Below are 16,150 nucleotides of genomic sequence, written 5' to 3' on the forward strand. Positions count from 1 at the left end.
ATGTAAAAACTGAGACCTGTTTTTATCACTTCTGATGTTTGCAGAGTCAATTTTTAAAAATTGCTTATTATTCCTCTCTGCTTCTGTAATAGATGTTGGCTTGCAGTTGATGATGCATAGGCGTATTTAATACATGGTGCGTGGTAGTGAGTGTTAAAGCCAGTGTAGTGTATATGTTGTAAGCTCACTTAAAAATTTTGTTTCCAGTTCAGGGAGAAGAAAAAACACCATACAATTAACGGTAGACACATTCTTTTATTGATGATGATCACCCATAAATTAGCTGAATGTCTAGGGTCTTTGAGCTCAAAGACTAGGGCCTTTGAGCTGAGAAGGCAGGGATCCCTGCTATGCCTGTTTATTTTGGAGCTCAGTTCTTCAAATGCTGGGGTGGGGAGAAGTAATAGTGGCCTTCTTTCTCCCACACTTCCCCAAGCAAATGTAGGAATTATTGCTGCTTTAGATATAAAATTTTGTTTGGTGACTCCAAAAACATAAAAGGCTTCTGTTTGAAGATACATTTTTACTAGTAGGTTTCAAATTTTTTAGATCCTTATTCATAGCGTAGGAGTAGTTTGTGGTTATCTTACTACCTGGTGTCCAGCCAATGCAGTCTTTTTTCTTTAATGTGACAACAGGCCTTTTCCAGTGCTGCACTGTCTAAGAGTGCAGTAGGTACTGTTAATGTACTAAACACTGTGTCCTCTGGTGCCAGTTGGAATGTTTAGATTATTTTCAACCTCAATATTGAAAGCAACAAGACCATTAAATGAAAATCCTAAATAAAAGGTCACATTCTCGTTTCCATTGGGCACTGAATCACGATGGAGTGGCAAGACTGGAAACTCCTTCATATGGCCACGTATAAATAGATTTCTATCCTTGGTCCAACCTGAAACTCTTCTGAGAATGTCACGTATCCTGGCATTATTCCATACAGTTCCATGTAGCCACTTCATTCTCTTCTCATCTAAGGACCCACTAATTAATTTATCAATTTTATTTTTTTGCACAATCTTGCTTAATCCATAGCCCTTTCCTAGGAAGAAGTGGGTGTAGATTCTTTTCTTTCTGGGAGGAACATCTTTCATCTTGATGTCATATAAACGTTTTAGGGTTTGAAGTGCTGAACTTAAAATTTCGTCTTTGACTGGATTGGGCTCTTTGTCTAATGCCTCATCTGGCCAATATAGTAAGGTCAGCAAAAAATGGGCACTTGCTGGAAATGTTCTTTTTCCTTTAAAGAATCTTGTGCTGAGTTCACGGAGAGTTTGCATTGGAAGAAGTTTGGCTGATCCTGGTGATAAGCATGCTAATACAATGTGGCTCAAAATGTAATTGATCAGATCAGTGTCCTCCAGCCTGTCCCTTAGTGCATTTTCTGGATAGAAACTAAGGATCTCTTCTAGCTTTTCAGCTGACCTGTTCTCCTTCTTATCTGTCAAGAATGACAGGATATTTGTGACACTGCCTCCACCTCTCTTATAAATAGTCATGCCTTTCATCAGCTGGCTCTTAGGACCACTGTTGTCCCCAATAAGTGATGCTGAGATGAAGAATTTGGCATATACCTCAGACTGTCTTTTCAGCCATTTCCTGGGATTATAAACTTGTTCCTCCTTTTCAGCTTTTCCATCATCATCTTCCTTCTCATGGTTTTTATCTGTTTGGAAATAACTTAGGTCTTCTGAAATCCATTCCAGAGCATTGTACAGGTTCTGGTGTAGGCCTTTTAAGCGTGAGTGAAGCTTTCCCCATGTTTTTTCAATGTCTTTAGGAATGTAATCTGTGATCAGGTATTTCACAAGCTCAGAGTACTCCCCCTCTGGACTTGTGCGAAATACGTCAAGTGTGGACAAAAATTTAAGGAGACGACATCCTACTTCTACTTCTCCAAAATAGCCAGCGTTGTTCATATTATCTGTTTCTGCTTTTGCAGCCTGTTGCGCAGCCCTGAAGCATTTCATAGCTTTAAGAGCAATCTCTATCTTGTCAATGTCAGCAATGTCTGTCACCTTATCCACAGTGAAACTAAACCATTTCCTGTAGACTTGACCTTCTGTATCCAGAATGTAAGAGTCATTTGGCAAACGAAGTTTTGCAACACCTACCCAGTATTTTGCATCTTCAAATTTTTCATTATTGTAATGCAGTCTGGCAAGCTGCTGGGCAAAAAAGGCATCTTTTCCAAGAAGTTCATACGCAGCTTTTAAAACAGCTATAGCTTTTTCACAGTCTTCAGCTTTACAGACGTGTTCAATGAATGGGGAGAAGAGGCTGTCAGTATTATCGCCTCTGCTTCTCTTATCACGACGAATAAACAGATCTCTGATGAATTTTATGAATTCCTCTCGTCCAAATCTATTTTCAAAAAGCATCCTTTCCTGAAGAAGAGACATTGCAATTTGACTTTGAGGTTGGTTCCTTGAAAGCTGATACAAAATTTCTTTTGCAACCAGACAGTGTATTATCCGAACAGATGAAATATAGGTGGTACTTTCCCTTAGTTCAATAAAAATCATTCTTGCTTGTTCACTTAAGTTACTTTTAAAATCATATGCTCTTGACTTTGTTTCTGTATATGCACCCAGTCCCAGAAAAGCCTCACAGTGTGATAGTGAAACATATGAATTAGGTACATAAAAATTAAGCAAAGCCACATAATGCATCAAAAGTGTATCACGGGAAGAATGGTCTATGTCTTGCAGTATGTGGCCTACAAAATCTCTCACGTATGTTTCATTGAATTCCTCACACATCAAGACAAATGTAAGTATGAATTCTGGCCTGACATCTTTCTGCTTCAGTTTTTCAAGTTTAGTTTTGAACAGAGTTTTCTCTGAGTCTGTCAGCTTGTGAGTAACGGCTACTGTGTCCAGAGGAGAAGCCTTACAAAGCCGTTCGGGGTCATTGGATCGTCTACAGGACATGAGAATGAAGTAAGGTCTGGGGGAATTAATTTTTCTAGTTGCTACAGCATCCATTAAGTCATTCCTTATTTCTTCTAAATAGTCTTCATCATAATCTTCAATTAGGAGGAGCACAGGAAGACAATGATTGATTTCTTTCTCTTCGTAATCTCTAAATGCAAGTGCATGTTCACAAACAGTTGCAGGTGAATATGAGGATTTGATAACAGCACATCTTAAGTCCTTTCTTCTTTTCCATAGAACTTGTCGTGCTATTGTGCTTCCACCACTTCCAGGATGGTGGAATATCTTTAGTTTAGCCACAGAATAGTTGAGTCCAGTTCCTTGTAAAATGTCATCTAGGAGTTTGCTAGCATCCTTGCATGCTTCACGTTCAATGATTTCCCCACAGTGTCCTTTATCAGCAAGCCAGAAATTTTTCCAGGTGATTTTTCTCCCTTGGTAAAAGTTTTGTTCTATTTCTTGTATTTCTTTTTCAGACAAAAGATCTAATTTAATATCATCACATTGATCAACACAAAGGATTTCTAGGGAAAACATTTTCTCTTCTTCAAGCGAAGGAAGTGTGCATAGTGCTCGTGTGGAAACTGGCAGATGTCTGGGGTGTGCTGTAGAAGGCAGCATTTTTTGAATGGTGGCATCTACATGGCTTAGTTTCATTCCCACAATGCTGCGTTGTTCTATGGTCTCAATGCTGCACGATGCCTGAGCTAGATTAGCCCACTTCCCGTGAATTTCTCTGGACTCTGCAATGCAAATGATGTAGTCCATGCCATTCATCTCTGTATAGAATTCCTGAAAAGTGTCCACAATCGGTTTCTTAACTGGTGATAGCAACAGGATAAGCACAATGAAAGACCGCTTTGGCAGGATTTCATCGCAGATACGAGTGATTGCTTTCTTAAGGTATTTCTTTTTGGTTCTAATCCATGTGTTTTCATCGCAAGGTTTTTCATCATCCCCAAGGTAGTCGCTGCGCCCATTGCAGAATATCCAACTAGTCTGATCAAACAGACACAAATGTTTCTGAGCTGGAGGGTTGCCAGTCTTGCTTTCACTGGAAAAATCCTGTAAAAAATAAGACCTCGTTGCATGGTGTTCTTTGTACTTTCCATACAGTCCTGACACAGAATGTTCATCAAAGTCAAAGACACAGAAAATGTTCAAATGCATTAAAAAGTTGATAGAGTTCAGATCATCCTCTGTACATCTGTTTGTGACAAGGATGTACCGTAGAGAATCGTCCATATAGTTCTTGCCATCATTTAGTAGAATAGATAACTTCCTTCCCAAGTTTTGAGATACTTCTGTATGTACTTCTGCACTGAGAAGCTCAGCCTTTTCTCTTTGAGCATCCCTGTCTTGTAAGCCCTGGATAAAAGCAACTAGATCGTCCGGCTTTACAGGTTCAGATTTTGCGCCTAGTCTCTGATAGAGAGCTCGATCTTTTGTCAGGGTCACCTTCTGGCTGCTTTCGTTGTATTTAGGTAAATAAACGTCAAAAATTTTATTCTTCACTACGCTGGATGTTGGTTCAATATCAACCTCCACCACAAATCTTTGTTCCTGAGAGTCTTTTGAAATGACTTCAATAAAAACAGGTGGGTGGATACATTTCCTTGCAATTTCTCGCACAGTTTCAGAAAAACATTTTTCTATGTAATCTAATGCATCAACATAGTATTCCCTATCTTTGACCTTTATGCCAATGATCTGTCCATGTTTATAGCCGCTATCTTCAACACTGTCCATGATACCGAAATGTATGGTGCCATTTGTTCGAATGTTCATGCAGGCTGAAGCAAATCGTATCACTTCACAGGCAAACTTTGACTGCAACTGCTGTTTGTTCAGTTCTGCAGCAATGGCAAAAGACTTGTATTCGTGGCAAGGTATGATTAAACCATTGACGCCTGTTTCTGGAGAAAGAACTCGGCCTTTCACGTACTTGAAATCAGGGTCTTCACTTCTAAATGGTCGACATTTGCTGAGGTCTAAAACTTCATCAGTGGTTTGAGGTTGGGATTTATTTCTCCCTTGCTTCTTGCCAGAAGTAGAAGCTGTGTTTTCTCCACTTGTTTCATGTAGTGGGCCACAGCTGTCTTTGCTTAAACTTTTTTGAGGACAGACATTTTTGGGTCTTACTGAATCTCTTTGTGTATCAATTCTGTCAGGCGTTTTGCTACTGGAATGCTTTTCTTGTTTTGTATTTTCCTTTAGCTGACGAAGTTCGTCTCTTTTGAGGAGTAAAATGTGGATTTGGCCTTTCTTCATACCTATTTTTTTGAGGAAAGGTTCATTCAGTTCCATAAGCACTGGACCTGTCACTTCTTCTTCTTGCAGTTTTCTTGTATACTCTTCCTTGATTCCAGTAGATTGTAGCCAGCATCGGACATGGTTCTCATCCCACTTATCCACAGGTATTGTGTTGTAATCTAGGAACCAAAATTCTGTGTTACTAATAATAGCTGTCTGTGTTGAATGCTAAATTGTTTTCTTTCTACCAGCTACAATGAGAAACTGTCTTCTCAAATATGTCAGTTCTGATGTCTAACGGTGTTCTTACCTTTAATCAAGAGCAGTCCTAAGCAGTGGTACAAGGCTAATAATCAGTGAAGTGAGAAACCATGAGGTTTGGAAACTACTCAAAAACATTTGGGGTTGTTTTCATCACTCCTCTTCTAGAAGAGGATTATATGATAAGGTTATTGGAACTGATGGGCTGAATTTGCTAACCTTGAAGAGGTTCAGGTAGATTATTTGCCCACTTGAATTTGTTTATTTACTGATCTATGAAGATAATATCTTAGGGATTGTAATGGTACTAAAAATACTGATTAGTTCCCCAGTAGAGATGAACCTTTAAAATGCATTTATTAAAAAGCAAATCACTACATTCAAAGTGCAAATTTTCTGGAAGCAACACATACCCATTGTCTTTGTGGGGGAGAAATCCTCCGGTTAATGAATAAAACCCTAGAGGTGAAAAAACAATTGTCAAATAATAACAATTAACATTCCTGTTACTCACAGTTGACTTAACTTGTTTTCCCCTTCCCTCCCCACTTTTTCTTGTGGTCCAGGGTAGTTTCTGTACCTCTTAAAAGCCTGTTCTTGCCAGCTACAGTGCTTCTGTGCACCTGTACTGTATGAAGCCACCTGTTCTCTGATGTGTGAAGATGCATGTGCTGATAGCTGTGCCCATCTAACAACTACTAGTGCTAAATACAGAAAAAAGGTGGCCTTACAGTACTGTTTCCCTCAGGTTGCATTGTATCTCTTTTTTGTTAGTTTTTTTTTTTAATCTCCCCTTCCCTTCTCCCCTTCTTATTCCCTATCTTGTGCTCCTTTTTTTCTGTGCTTGTTTTTTCCCCATCTTTTTCTATATCTGTTGCTGTGCTCACTGAAGCAGCATAACTTGCTGTCCCACCCAGCAGAAGATTCTTTGGTTTGGGTTAGAGGGGGTGTCCTGGCCTGATACCTGACATGCTCTGCTTTGCTCAGACTCCATTTACCGTGGTAGAGAGATGGGCTGCAGCAAATATAGCTGGTTCTGTACTATAGGAAGAAATGTGTTAAATAAGTGTGCTCAGCATAACTGAAATTTACGTTAGATTCACTGTAAGCTAACAGTAACCATCCCTGAGCTAGGGACCACTTGACAGGAGTCACAGCAAAGGGGCTGGGGATCCAGGGGGGAGTCATTGCTCTTACTGTAGTGTGCAAGCTCAACTCTACTGGTTCAGCAGGTACCTGTAGCCTGGTAAGCTCCATCCCTCCCTGCTGCTGATGGCAGTACAACAAACAGCATCACCTGCAGCTTCCTCAGAATTCAGGTGTCCAAGGAGCAGACTCACCAGTGCAGCCAGCATAAAAAGCAGCTCAGTAGGACTTTGTTGAAGCTCTCAGAAATGTCTTAAAGTCAGAAGCCTGTAACTTGGAAGGTGACTGGAGTGCTCCCCAGGACCAGGAATTGGTGAGAGGTAAGTGGTTGTTCGGTGAGACAACTGGGCCTAGGAGAATTGGGGAATGCTGTAAGAACTGTGGAGCAAGTGTCTGTTTTAAATTTAAGTGCCCGGTTAGTGCTGTGGAAAGTTTGTGGGCTGATTAAAGAGCCAGCATGCCCAAATAGATTTGGTTTGAGCAAGCCAAGTACCTGGCGTCACTGAGGGGACCAACTGTTCTGGCACTGTTGTTAGTTCTTGTGCCATGGGTGGAAGTGGATCTTTCCAGAATAGGTGTACACAGGCTGCCTATTCCAGAGTTCAGAGGCTAGTGAGAGGCCAAATATGTCATATAAATACTAGCCTTTCAGTGCCTTTTGCCTCTGCACTGCCTCCCAGGGCTGTGCTCATACAGTGATGTGGCTCGTGGTGTGCCATCCCCCTTCCTGCGCACGTCATTCTGTCACACCCTGTGGGGACAGAGCCAGCATCACACCACCAGGCGTGGCTTTGGTGAAAACGAAACTTAACGGGGAATAGAAACTTGCGGTGCTGGGGGGAGGCGCTGCCCTGGCCAGTGGGCTCCTGCTCCCCTGTTGTAAAAAGCACCTGGGGGAGGCAAGTTGCTGCTGCGGGGCCCACCACCATGCCACCTGTGTGCATTGTAGCTGTGGCGGGGGGGGGGGGGGGGGGGGGGGGGGAGGATGTCCTGTCCTAGCCCCTCCTGCCCCAGCCCCAAAATTCAAGAGCTGCTCAGCAAGACAGCTCCACACACCTTTTGGCAGCAGAGCTAGATGGATGGCAGTGCAGGGGGAGCCATGCTTTTCATAGGTCTGCTACCACTAAAGTAAAATCAGGCTGAGAATAGGTTTCCAGGTTTCCCACTTACCCACAGCTTTCCCCCAGCCCTACTTGCTCGGGCATGCAGGACCAACCCAGAGAGCTGCGGGATGGCTTGCAGAGTGCAAAGGCTTACCTTGCAGAGCATGTGGGAATCAAGCTGCTTGCAGTGCTGTGTTTCCAAATCCTGTCCGCAGGGAAAGATGCAACAGCCAGCTGCAGTGTGAGGCCCTGCCTGCTGAGCCTCGTCTTCCACACTGTTCTGGTGGGTTTCTTCTAAAGGTATCTTAAGTATCTCTGGCAATAAAAAGGAAGTACTTTAGGCAAAACACTTTAATGCTCCACCCCTTCCCAGCAGTGCTGTAGCAGCATAGCCCTGCCTGTAGCTTCAGCAGACACGCTCTGCTTCCTGCAAGCATCATCTGGTGAGGTGCACACCCAAGTGATGGGCAGCACCACGCCAAAACAGGGTAATCAAAAGTGTTGGGGCAGGGTACAGTGAGTGGTATAGTTTAATAATTACATAGAATTCCCCTTCCCACAGCTCTATATGATGTTTGTTTATGCCACCACTCCCACCCCCCCCCAACCAAAGATAAATTTTGTAGGCAGCTTTTTCCTGTAAATCACGTGGTTTTCTTTCAGCTGTTTCACATAATTTTTTTTTTAGTTACAAGACTCTTGATACTGTACAGCAGTAAATTTTTTTGCACACAGTCACTCCAGCCATTTGATCTTACCTGTTCACCTGCCTTAGCCACCACCAGGTAGGTGCCTCTTGCCTGGGGACAGGGCAACAAAGTGAGGGTCCTGGGCCTTCAGGGAGGCTCGCTGCTTGCTCCCCAGCCTCCTTCCCCCTGTAACTTCTGCCATCAGAACTTTAGCCTTGAACAGCAGGAAGTGAGTGCTTGGAGCAGGCCCTGAGCAGTGTGTGCCCTGTCTGTTGCAGGCAGGATGTGGCTGCTGCAGGCCTGGTGTTCGTGTGGCCATCTTTCACACGGGCACACCCCCCCACACCTTCTCTAGCCCTGGTTCTGAAACCTGGGTTTATTCCCAACAGATCAGTGGGCTGGCCGATTTCCACAGGCACACGCTATCATGAAAAGAAATTCTAGTTGTTGTTGTTTTCTTTTAAATCTGAGTACAAGTCTTTATTTAGTAGAATTATAAAAGAACTTTACATGAGAAATACAAAAATATGAAATAGGCTTTGAATCTTCTTAGGTAAAAACTACCCTTTTTTCAAGCTTTAGAAACATGTAACTTGCACAGTTGGTGTCTTCAGTAAATTGCTTTCATCCTTTGTAAAACTAGGAAAAAACTTCCAGTGAAGTTGCTCCAGAAAAATAGCTGTATGTACCCAATCATACATATAACGGTCTATAACTTACTAGGTAACAAAACAATGGCACAGACAAATGAGCTTCTCCACTTTGTAGTTTCCCCTTTAACAAATTCCAGTGAAAGATGCAGTATCACTTTTCCAGTTGTTGTAATATGATTAAATAGAAACAAAAATGATTAAGAAAGATTTTGCATGCTTTATACTTGTACCACTTTGATTTGATACTACTTTGTAGTAAAAATTAAATAAATATAAATATGTTAAATAAATACACTGTAAAAGAACACCCTCACTTGTATCATCAGAGTTCACCATTTCTTCATCCTTTGCACATACTTAATGCTTTGTCACAGCTTTAGGGCCAATGAAAAGAAATACTGCATCTTTTAAAAATAAAAAAAAGGTCTCCTGTGGACATAGTTATCCATCTGTACAAACAGAAAATGAGGTTCTTTTACAGCTTTCTTCCTCCAATTAAAACACTATAGAATTTTCACTGTTCTGTACATCTTCCATTACTTTGGATTTAGGTTTTTTTTTTCCCCCAGGATTCATCTTACCTCTGGCTCTGCACCTGGTAACCTTTCTTTGTAAGAAAGGAACACTTGCAGTAGATAAATCATTAGCCTCTCCCCAGCTAAGTTACTTGCGTAGCTTGGTTCTGATACTGTGATTTTTAAGTCAAGTACTGTTCAAGCTCTTTTGTGAATACTGGTTGATAATTAAACGAGGTTTATTTTTGAAGTAGGTAAACCTTTAACTTTTTTCAAGTCGATGTTGTTTTTAGAACTTCACTGTATCTGCTCAAGTAGGAGGGACTAATTTTCCAGGGTAGTTAGGAATTAAACTGTAGTCTTTTTTATAGGTTTTAGATAATTAGAAATTATTCCCTTTACAATCACTGTGGTGTGCCTAATGGAGAATGTGGCAGTAGTGCAATGGCAGGTTCTGATGATTTGCTACAACTAAAAGGCTCCTTTTGCAGATCCCAGCCCCTAATAATTATGATTTCAATCACTGTATTTTGATTCTTTGCAGTAAAACAGAAGTTATAAAATCAAGTACAGTATAGGGATACTGGATGATGGTTATACCCAGCTTTTACGCTCCCTTTTCACTGTCTGAAGACCCTTCTTGGGGTAACTCCATCACCAGGGTTCATTGCTTTTGGAGCTTCATTGCTCCTTGGGCTCTTACTATCTCCTGATCCAGTGCAGGCAGAGTACAAGGCACTTTTTGGACGCTTGGTTTCCTCAAAGAGAGAGAATTCAGCTCTTTGATTCCCCCTTTTCCCTGCTAAAGGTAGGCCTGTTTCACAGCCTTGTGCTTGGAATGCTGGTCCCAGATTAAGAAAGCTCCATCTCTCTCCTCTCAAACAGTGTCTCCTGTAAGGCTCTTCTGTGCAGAGTCCTGATTATAGTAATGCTGAAACAGTCTTTCTTGGCAGCAGATATGCATAGCTTTGTAGGTATGTAGAAGCAGGTGAGGGAAGCGAGCTGTAAAGTAACATACAAAATCATCTGGGATGGAGCCCAGGGTGTCTTGCACCTCAGGAGGCAGTTCTCTGTAATGGTGCTTCTGTGAAGACAGAAAGAAGAGGGAAAAGCTCAGCCAGAGAGCATTTGTTCAAAAACCCTCTTTTAAATAGGTCTGTCTGTACGAAGTGCATTTTCATGAACAAAGTAACTTTTTTTTTTTACAGTAAAGTAATATAGTAAAAAAAACACATTTTATATATATATATATGTATATACACACACACCTAAAATAAGGTAAGATGCAGGCTGGCAACAATGAACAAATGGAGGGAGAACTACAGTGTGAAGAAGAAAAACAAATTGCAGTGGCTGGAGTTTGCAAGGTGTGTATCCCAAGTATGTGTATACACAGACAAAGCATTTACCTTGTTTCTCATTGCCCTCAGAAGATCCCGTACTGAGCCTCCTTTATACGATCTGAATTTTCGAAGATCTGCAAAATAAAATACAAGATCTCTTTTTGTGTTTCGATACTGTTGTAGCTGCTGGTCTCAAAAATAAGGTACATGTGCCTACAGTCATGTATTTCTATAGACTTGTTTCAATATGTAAACATGCAGCCTAATTTGAAGAAGTACTTTGCTGACAGGTAAAGGTCATGCCAAAACTGAGACGCCATCCTTATTCTGCTATCCCTGCAAACTGGGAATAACAGCATGCAACTCCTTTCCATTCTGACAAAATCTCTCTTACCTGTCTGAAGAGGAACAGTGATGTGCTCTCTCCAGTCCATTTTCACCACCTCTCTTCCTCCTCTTTCTAATTGCTTGACTATTAGACCATCTAAAGATTCTTTCTCTATCCGGTCACTAACATCCTAGAAGAGATATTGAGGTTACTTTTAGTTGTATTTCCAAACTTTTCCCAACTATTGAAAAATGCTGCTTCTGGCCAGTTGCAACCTGTCCCAGTAACAGAGCTTTCCTTCTACCTCACTTCCTGACAAAGTACAATACAATGGATTATGCTTGGGATTAGGATACAAAAGCTTCTCTGATGATATGAATCACAATCTACCAAAGCTTTTTTTTTTTTTAAATCATAGAATAGAAAAGACTGAAAGGAACCTGAGGTCCTCAGCTGCTTCCCACCCCCTGGGCTTCACTGCACGTATTTACCACAGCAGTCTACCCTGTTCTTAAAAACAGGCAAGGTGGTCTGCATTGTACCTTCTCAAACATGCACAGAGCAAAGAGAAACTGAATTCAGGATCTGAAGAATGACTACAGGCCTCCTTAGAACTAAAAGGATAAAAATGGTCAAGACAAACCTGAAAAAACTGGAGCTGTTTTTCTAAACCCCAAAAGAAGGGGTGTTTGAGCACACAGCTGGCAGATGGACGTTTCTGAGGGTCCATGGTTATCATTTGCTCTATTAAATCACGAGCAACTATGTCTTCTGCAAGGAAAAGAGTGATAATTCAGGCAATGTAGGGAATGCTAATATTCTGTATCGTTAGAAAATCCGTTTCCTACTTCCTCCTGTACAATCCTGATCACTAGCTTAAGTACTGCCCTTGTAGATAATCTGGGCACGCAACAGAAAGCTTTGAATCAGTGCGCTATGAAGATCAAAGGTCACCTCTTTCCCACCCTTTAAATACACGGTAATAGCACTACAGTCAAACTTTCAGGGTTCCTCTTTTTTATAGCTGGGATGCTTTCAGATACTAATACCAAGACCTTTACTTTAGGAGTACAGCCTTCACTGTTGCCATGTTGGTTTCACTGTGGGTCACTGTTCCGCCATCTCTACTGCAGTTTTAGCACCCATTGAAAGGTCAGTAGCGCTTCATGTTTACCATGCTTTTCTTACCATGGCGCCCTGCATTCAAACACTCGAGGCTGTAAGCACCCAGCAGAATGTTGGCTTGTCGCTGTAGAGATTTGCCAAAGGGATGGCTCCCTTCAGATACCACGTAATAGAAGACACAGCCAGCTGAAAAGATGTCCACGGTATATGTCTGCAAATAAATGACCTTTAATAGCAACATTGTTTTTGCCCTGAAGCCTTTCAGCCTCATCATAGGGGTGGTTATTTTGCATTTGAGTGCAGAATAAAACTTTTCAGATTCACATTCTGCTATATTAAACTCATAAAAATTACTATATGCATGTGGGGGGAAGGGCTATTGTTAAATTAATTGGAAGCATGCATGAATGCTGGGACTTCCAGCACTACACAGCTTAAGGTTTGACCAACAATGTGCCACCTGCTGGTTGTGCTGCCTTTTCCCAGGGAAGCCTGAAGGAAAGAAAAGACTTACAGGGTTCTCTTTGCAGTCTTCACTCAGCATCTCGGGGGCAATCCACCCTTCAGTTCCTGGCACACCTGACCGACGGCTAAAGCTGTGTCTGCCCACTGCTATCTTCTTGCACAGGCCGAAGTCTGAAATCATAGCTTTGACCTTCCCATGGGCATTAGGCATTGAGATGAGGATGTTATGGGGCTTCAGGTCCCTGTGGACTATTACAAACACCCATTTATCCACTCCAGGCAATCCCAACAACATTTGTAAACTTTATTTACTGTTTGTTATATCTGTCCTAACCTCAAACTAATGTCACTGGTAGAGGCTCATCACTTATTTTTAAATTCCATCACCAGCAGTCATTATGTTTTATAGTTCTATCCAAAAAAATGCAGTGCCCTGAACAAATGGTAATGCCTAGCCTTACTACCCCAATGCAGTGGAATTTTACAGGCAGAAGGTAAGTGTCATAGAAGTGTTAGGACAGAAACTATTGCTTGCTGCCAGCCCTAGGTGGAGTCTCTCCACAGATTAAATGAGCAAGCCCTCAGCATCAGACCATTTTCTCTTCTTTCTTTTTTTTTTGGTTAGGAAACTGGGCCACTCTATGCAACACTGAACCCTGAGGCATTCTTACCAATATTAAGGGAGTGCAGATAAGCAAGGCCAGCTGTTGTCTGTTGCAGGAGGGTGATGGGTTGTAAGCCATGGTGACTGAAGGCCTTCTGCTCAACGTACTGTATAAGATGACAGAAAAACAGAAGAGTCAGCGACGACATTGCTTATCATTAGCCTCTGAACAGACAATAAGTATATGCAAAAAAAAACGAATTCAAACTGGGAAAATTGCAGGCAGTCTAATGCTAGATGATAACACACATGCAAAAGCTTTTCTTGCCTGAAGGTGATGAGCTCTAAAACATCATTCAGAGCTAGAATTCTGTATATAGCACCATGCCTCCAGAAGCATTTTGGGGGTCTTCAAAGTCCTGATGGAGAGGGAGGATGACTAGAACGGAGTCCTTCACAAGAAGGAATACTAAAAGACAACAACTTCTGCCCTTAGGTCAGTACAGGGTTGGGAAGATAGTCTTGAAGGTCTAGGAACATCCCTTTTGTAGGAATGTGTAACTTTCTGAGGTGGTGGTGAAAATAACTGGGACATCTGCTGCAGGCACTTCAACAACTTAAGACTAGGGGAAAACTGAAGGCCTTCCATTGAGAAGACCAAAACATTATTTAGGTTTGCAAGTGACTCATCACCTCCTGTAAAGTGGCAGCACACAGCTCGATAGCTATGTACTGAAACTGCCGGTCTTTCTCTGTGCAGAAATAGCGGATCACGTTAGGATGCTCATCTGACTCCCGCAGCAGCTGCACTTCACGGTCTGCAAAGCTGAAGCATTCAGGAAGAATTCTTTTCACTGCAACATCACGGTTATCAAATGTCCCCCTGCGGACAGGAAAGCCGTATCAACCTTTTAGACAAAGGCTGATGTAGACCAAGAAGGTACAAAGTGAATGACAACAGAAGACATTTTACAGAGGCATACTAAAGCATTTCTCATGCAGGAAACAGATACCTTTGGTCATTAAACATATAAAAGAGAAGTAATTTCGCTAGAGAAGAAATATTGCGTGAAAATATTCCCCACACGCATAAAATACTTTTAAAGAAAGTATTTTTGTTCAAAATAGGTGTATTAAAAAAGATAAAAGAATGACCCTAATGCAATAATACATTAATCAGTCTATTATTAAATACTGAATACATGTATTATCTTCTACCTGTAAACAATTGTTCCTTCAGCTCCATGTCCCAGTACGTCTTTTGGGTTAAATGAAATCTTGCCAACCACCACTCTGTTTGCATCATCATCTGAACAAAAACAAGAAACAGGCGGATTGTTTTAGGATGGATCAAGCCAGCCTTGTACAACTGGGCATCCTTTTGGGCCAGCATGTAAAAATCTTTTTGCTCATGTTTAAATTGACAACACATTTGATCAAAAGAAATTAACAGCTGCATTTTGGTACTCATGCTGAGCAGGCACATACTGGTGCATGACTCAACACAGAGATTCAAACTTACTCTGTACAGAACACCTTAACTAACTGTACGTCTGAAAAGATGATGTCTCAAACAGTATAAGAGACTAAGGGTCCTCAGCAGATAAACTTTCTAAGAAGTGTATGTTTTGTTCAATTCAGGGAATGCAGATTGACAGTTAAGGGAAGTAAGCTTACTAGTAGCTTCCCTGCATAGTCTTTGAAGGGCCTAAAGAGAACACACTGGCAGACCACACTGCATAATCCTTACTTCTGGATTCTAGCTGATACATATTATTTAAATGACCCTCTCCCTGAAATGGCTGCAGGTTATAAGAATATACTCTCATGGACAACGTAAATCCCTCAGGTAGCAATTATGAACTGGATGTTTTTCTAAAGCAAATACTTCTCAAACAAAGTCAGGGATGAAACACCTGCACAATGTTTTGCGAGTGGTCAGACTAAGGTAGGATGATGGTCTTTTTAGCTGTCTGATGCACAAAGTACCATCAATAAGGACTGAGTGGGGAAATACAGACCTAATAAAGACACTAGAACTACTTTACCTCCCTCTTCTTGCTCAGTGGAAAGGCAGCTCCCAACATCAGAGGTGGAGATGCTGGAATATGCAGAATGGTTTGATGCTCTGGGGGACATATTTGGTGTGCTGGTAGCTGAACTCTCTGTCCGTCCGTAGGAGGTGTCTAAGAAATCTGTTTCTGGAGGTAGATCACTGGGAGCATGAAAGGGCAGCTTCTGTTGCTGCAAGAGCTGTATCTTCTCTTCCAGCTGATGCTGTCTCTGTTGTTGCTGATGTACACTCTGAAAGAGGACCTCAGTTCCGTAAGTGAAGGAGTGAAGTTTCTCACAGTCATGTCACAAAAGGGAACACTATAGCCATTAGGGTAGATAGATCCAAAAGGTAGGGAAAATTTTTCTTCTTATGATACTATTAGCTAACTAGACCATGGAGCTGAAGGGACTTTCCCTCACGTTTTCAGTTTCATTCTGAAATTTCATAGCAAAGCTGAGGAATCACACAGGTTGGTTAATATTGCAAAAGCCAACTCATTAGGCTGACTGGGTGTCTTTCAATCACAGAAGGATCAAGGCTTTGATCCAAAAGCCAGAAAACCTGACAGTGGTTCAGATGAGGAAGGAGGGAGTGAAGCCAGTGATTAACGTTAAGATCATGTACATGGAAAATAGTAACACAAGAAAATGAACTGGTGGAATTAAAAAATAATAAT

At 41.5% G+C, this 16,150-nt stretch overlaps 2 protein-coding genes across 9 annotated transcripts in view; both read right to left on the minus strand.

Annotated features, from left to right (window-relative positions):
• Nucleotides 1-238: 238 nt before the first annotated feature.
• On the minus strand, nucleotides 239-8,697 carry LOC310884074 (sterile alpha motif domain-containing protein 9-like). Of its 3 annotated transcripts, XM_083805321.1 has the most exons (5): nucleotides 8,455-8,697; nucleotides 7,851-8,011; nucleotides 6,788-6,943; nucleotides 5,861-5,906; nucleotides 239-5,365 (listed from the first exon to the last, which is right to left on the minus strand). In XM_083805321.1, the coding sequence occupies exons 4-5, from the start codon at nucleotides 5,862-5,864 to the stop codon at nucleotides 690-692; spliced, it is 4,680 nt and encodes a 1,559-aa protein (XP_083661447.1). In that variant the 5' UTR covers nucleotides 5,865-5,906; nucleotides 6,788-6,943; nucleotides 7,851-8,011; nucleotides 8,455-8,697; the 3' UTR covers nucleotides 239-689. The 3 variants fall into 3 exon arrangements, with proteins under 3 accessions (XP_083661447.1, XP_083661448.1, XP_083661449.1); XM_083805322.1 differs by having other exon boundaries at nucleotides 6,684-6,943; nucleotides 7,851-8,697; XM_083805323.1 differs by lacking the exon at nucleotides 6,788-6,943 and having other exon boundaries at nucleotides 7,851-8,697.
• A 141-nt stretch (nucleotides 8,698-8,838) lies between these two features.
• Nucleotides 8,839-16,150, minus strand: part of ERN1 (endoplasmic reticulum to nucleus signaling 1) — a 40,666-nt gene continuing 33,354 nt past the window's right edge. For all 6 annotated transcript variants that reach the window (XM_083805325.1, XM_083805324.1, XM_083805328.1 and 3 more), the window contains exons 13-22: nucleotides 15,467-15,722; nucleotides 14,637-14,727; nucleotides 14,112-14,301; nucleotides 13,486-13,585; nucleotides 12,864-13,063; nucleotides 12,413-12,560; nucleotides 11,868-11,995; nucleotides 11,291-11,414; nucleotides 10,963-11,030; nucleotides 8,839-10,637 (exon numbers count right to left, since the gene is read on the minus strand). In XM_083805325.1, coding sequence (XP_083661451.1) covers nucleotides 10,431-10,637; nucleotides 10,963-11,030; nucleotides 11,291-11,414; nucleotides 11,868-11,995; nucleotides 12,413-12,560; nucleotides 12,864-13,063; nucleotides 13,486-13,585; nucleotides 14,112-14,301; nucleotides 14,637-14,727; nucleotides 15,467-15,722 — 1,512 coding nt within the window. In that variant the 3' untranslated portion in view covers nucleotides 8,839-10,430. The remainder of the gene's footprint in view (nucleotides 10,638-10,962; nucleotides 11,031-11,290; nucleotides 11,415-11,867; nucleotides 11,996-12,412; nucleotides 12,561-12,863; nucleotides 13,064-13,485; nucleotides 13,586-14,111; nucleotides 14,302-14,636; nucleotides 14,728-15,466; nucleotides 15,723-16,150) is intronic.

Source organism: Anser anser (assembly GCF_964211835.1).
Source record: "Anser anser genome assembly, chromosome: 19".
NCBI lineage: Eukaryota > Metazoa > Chordata > Aves > Anseriformes > Anatidae > Anser > Anser anser.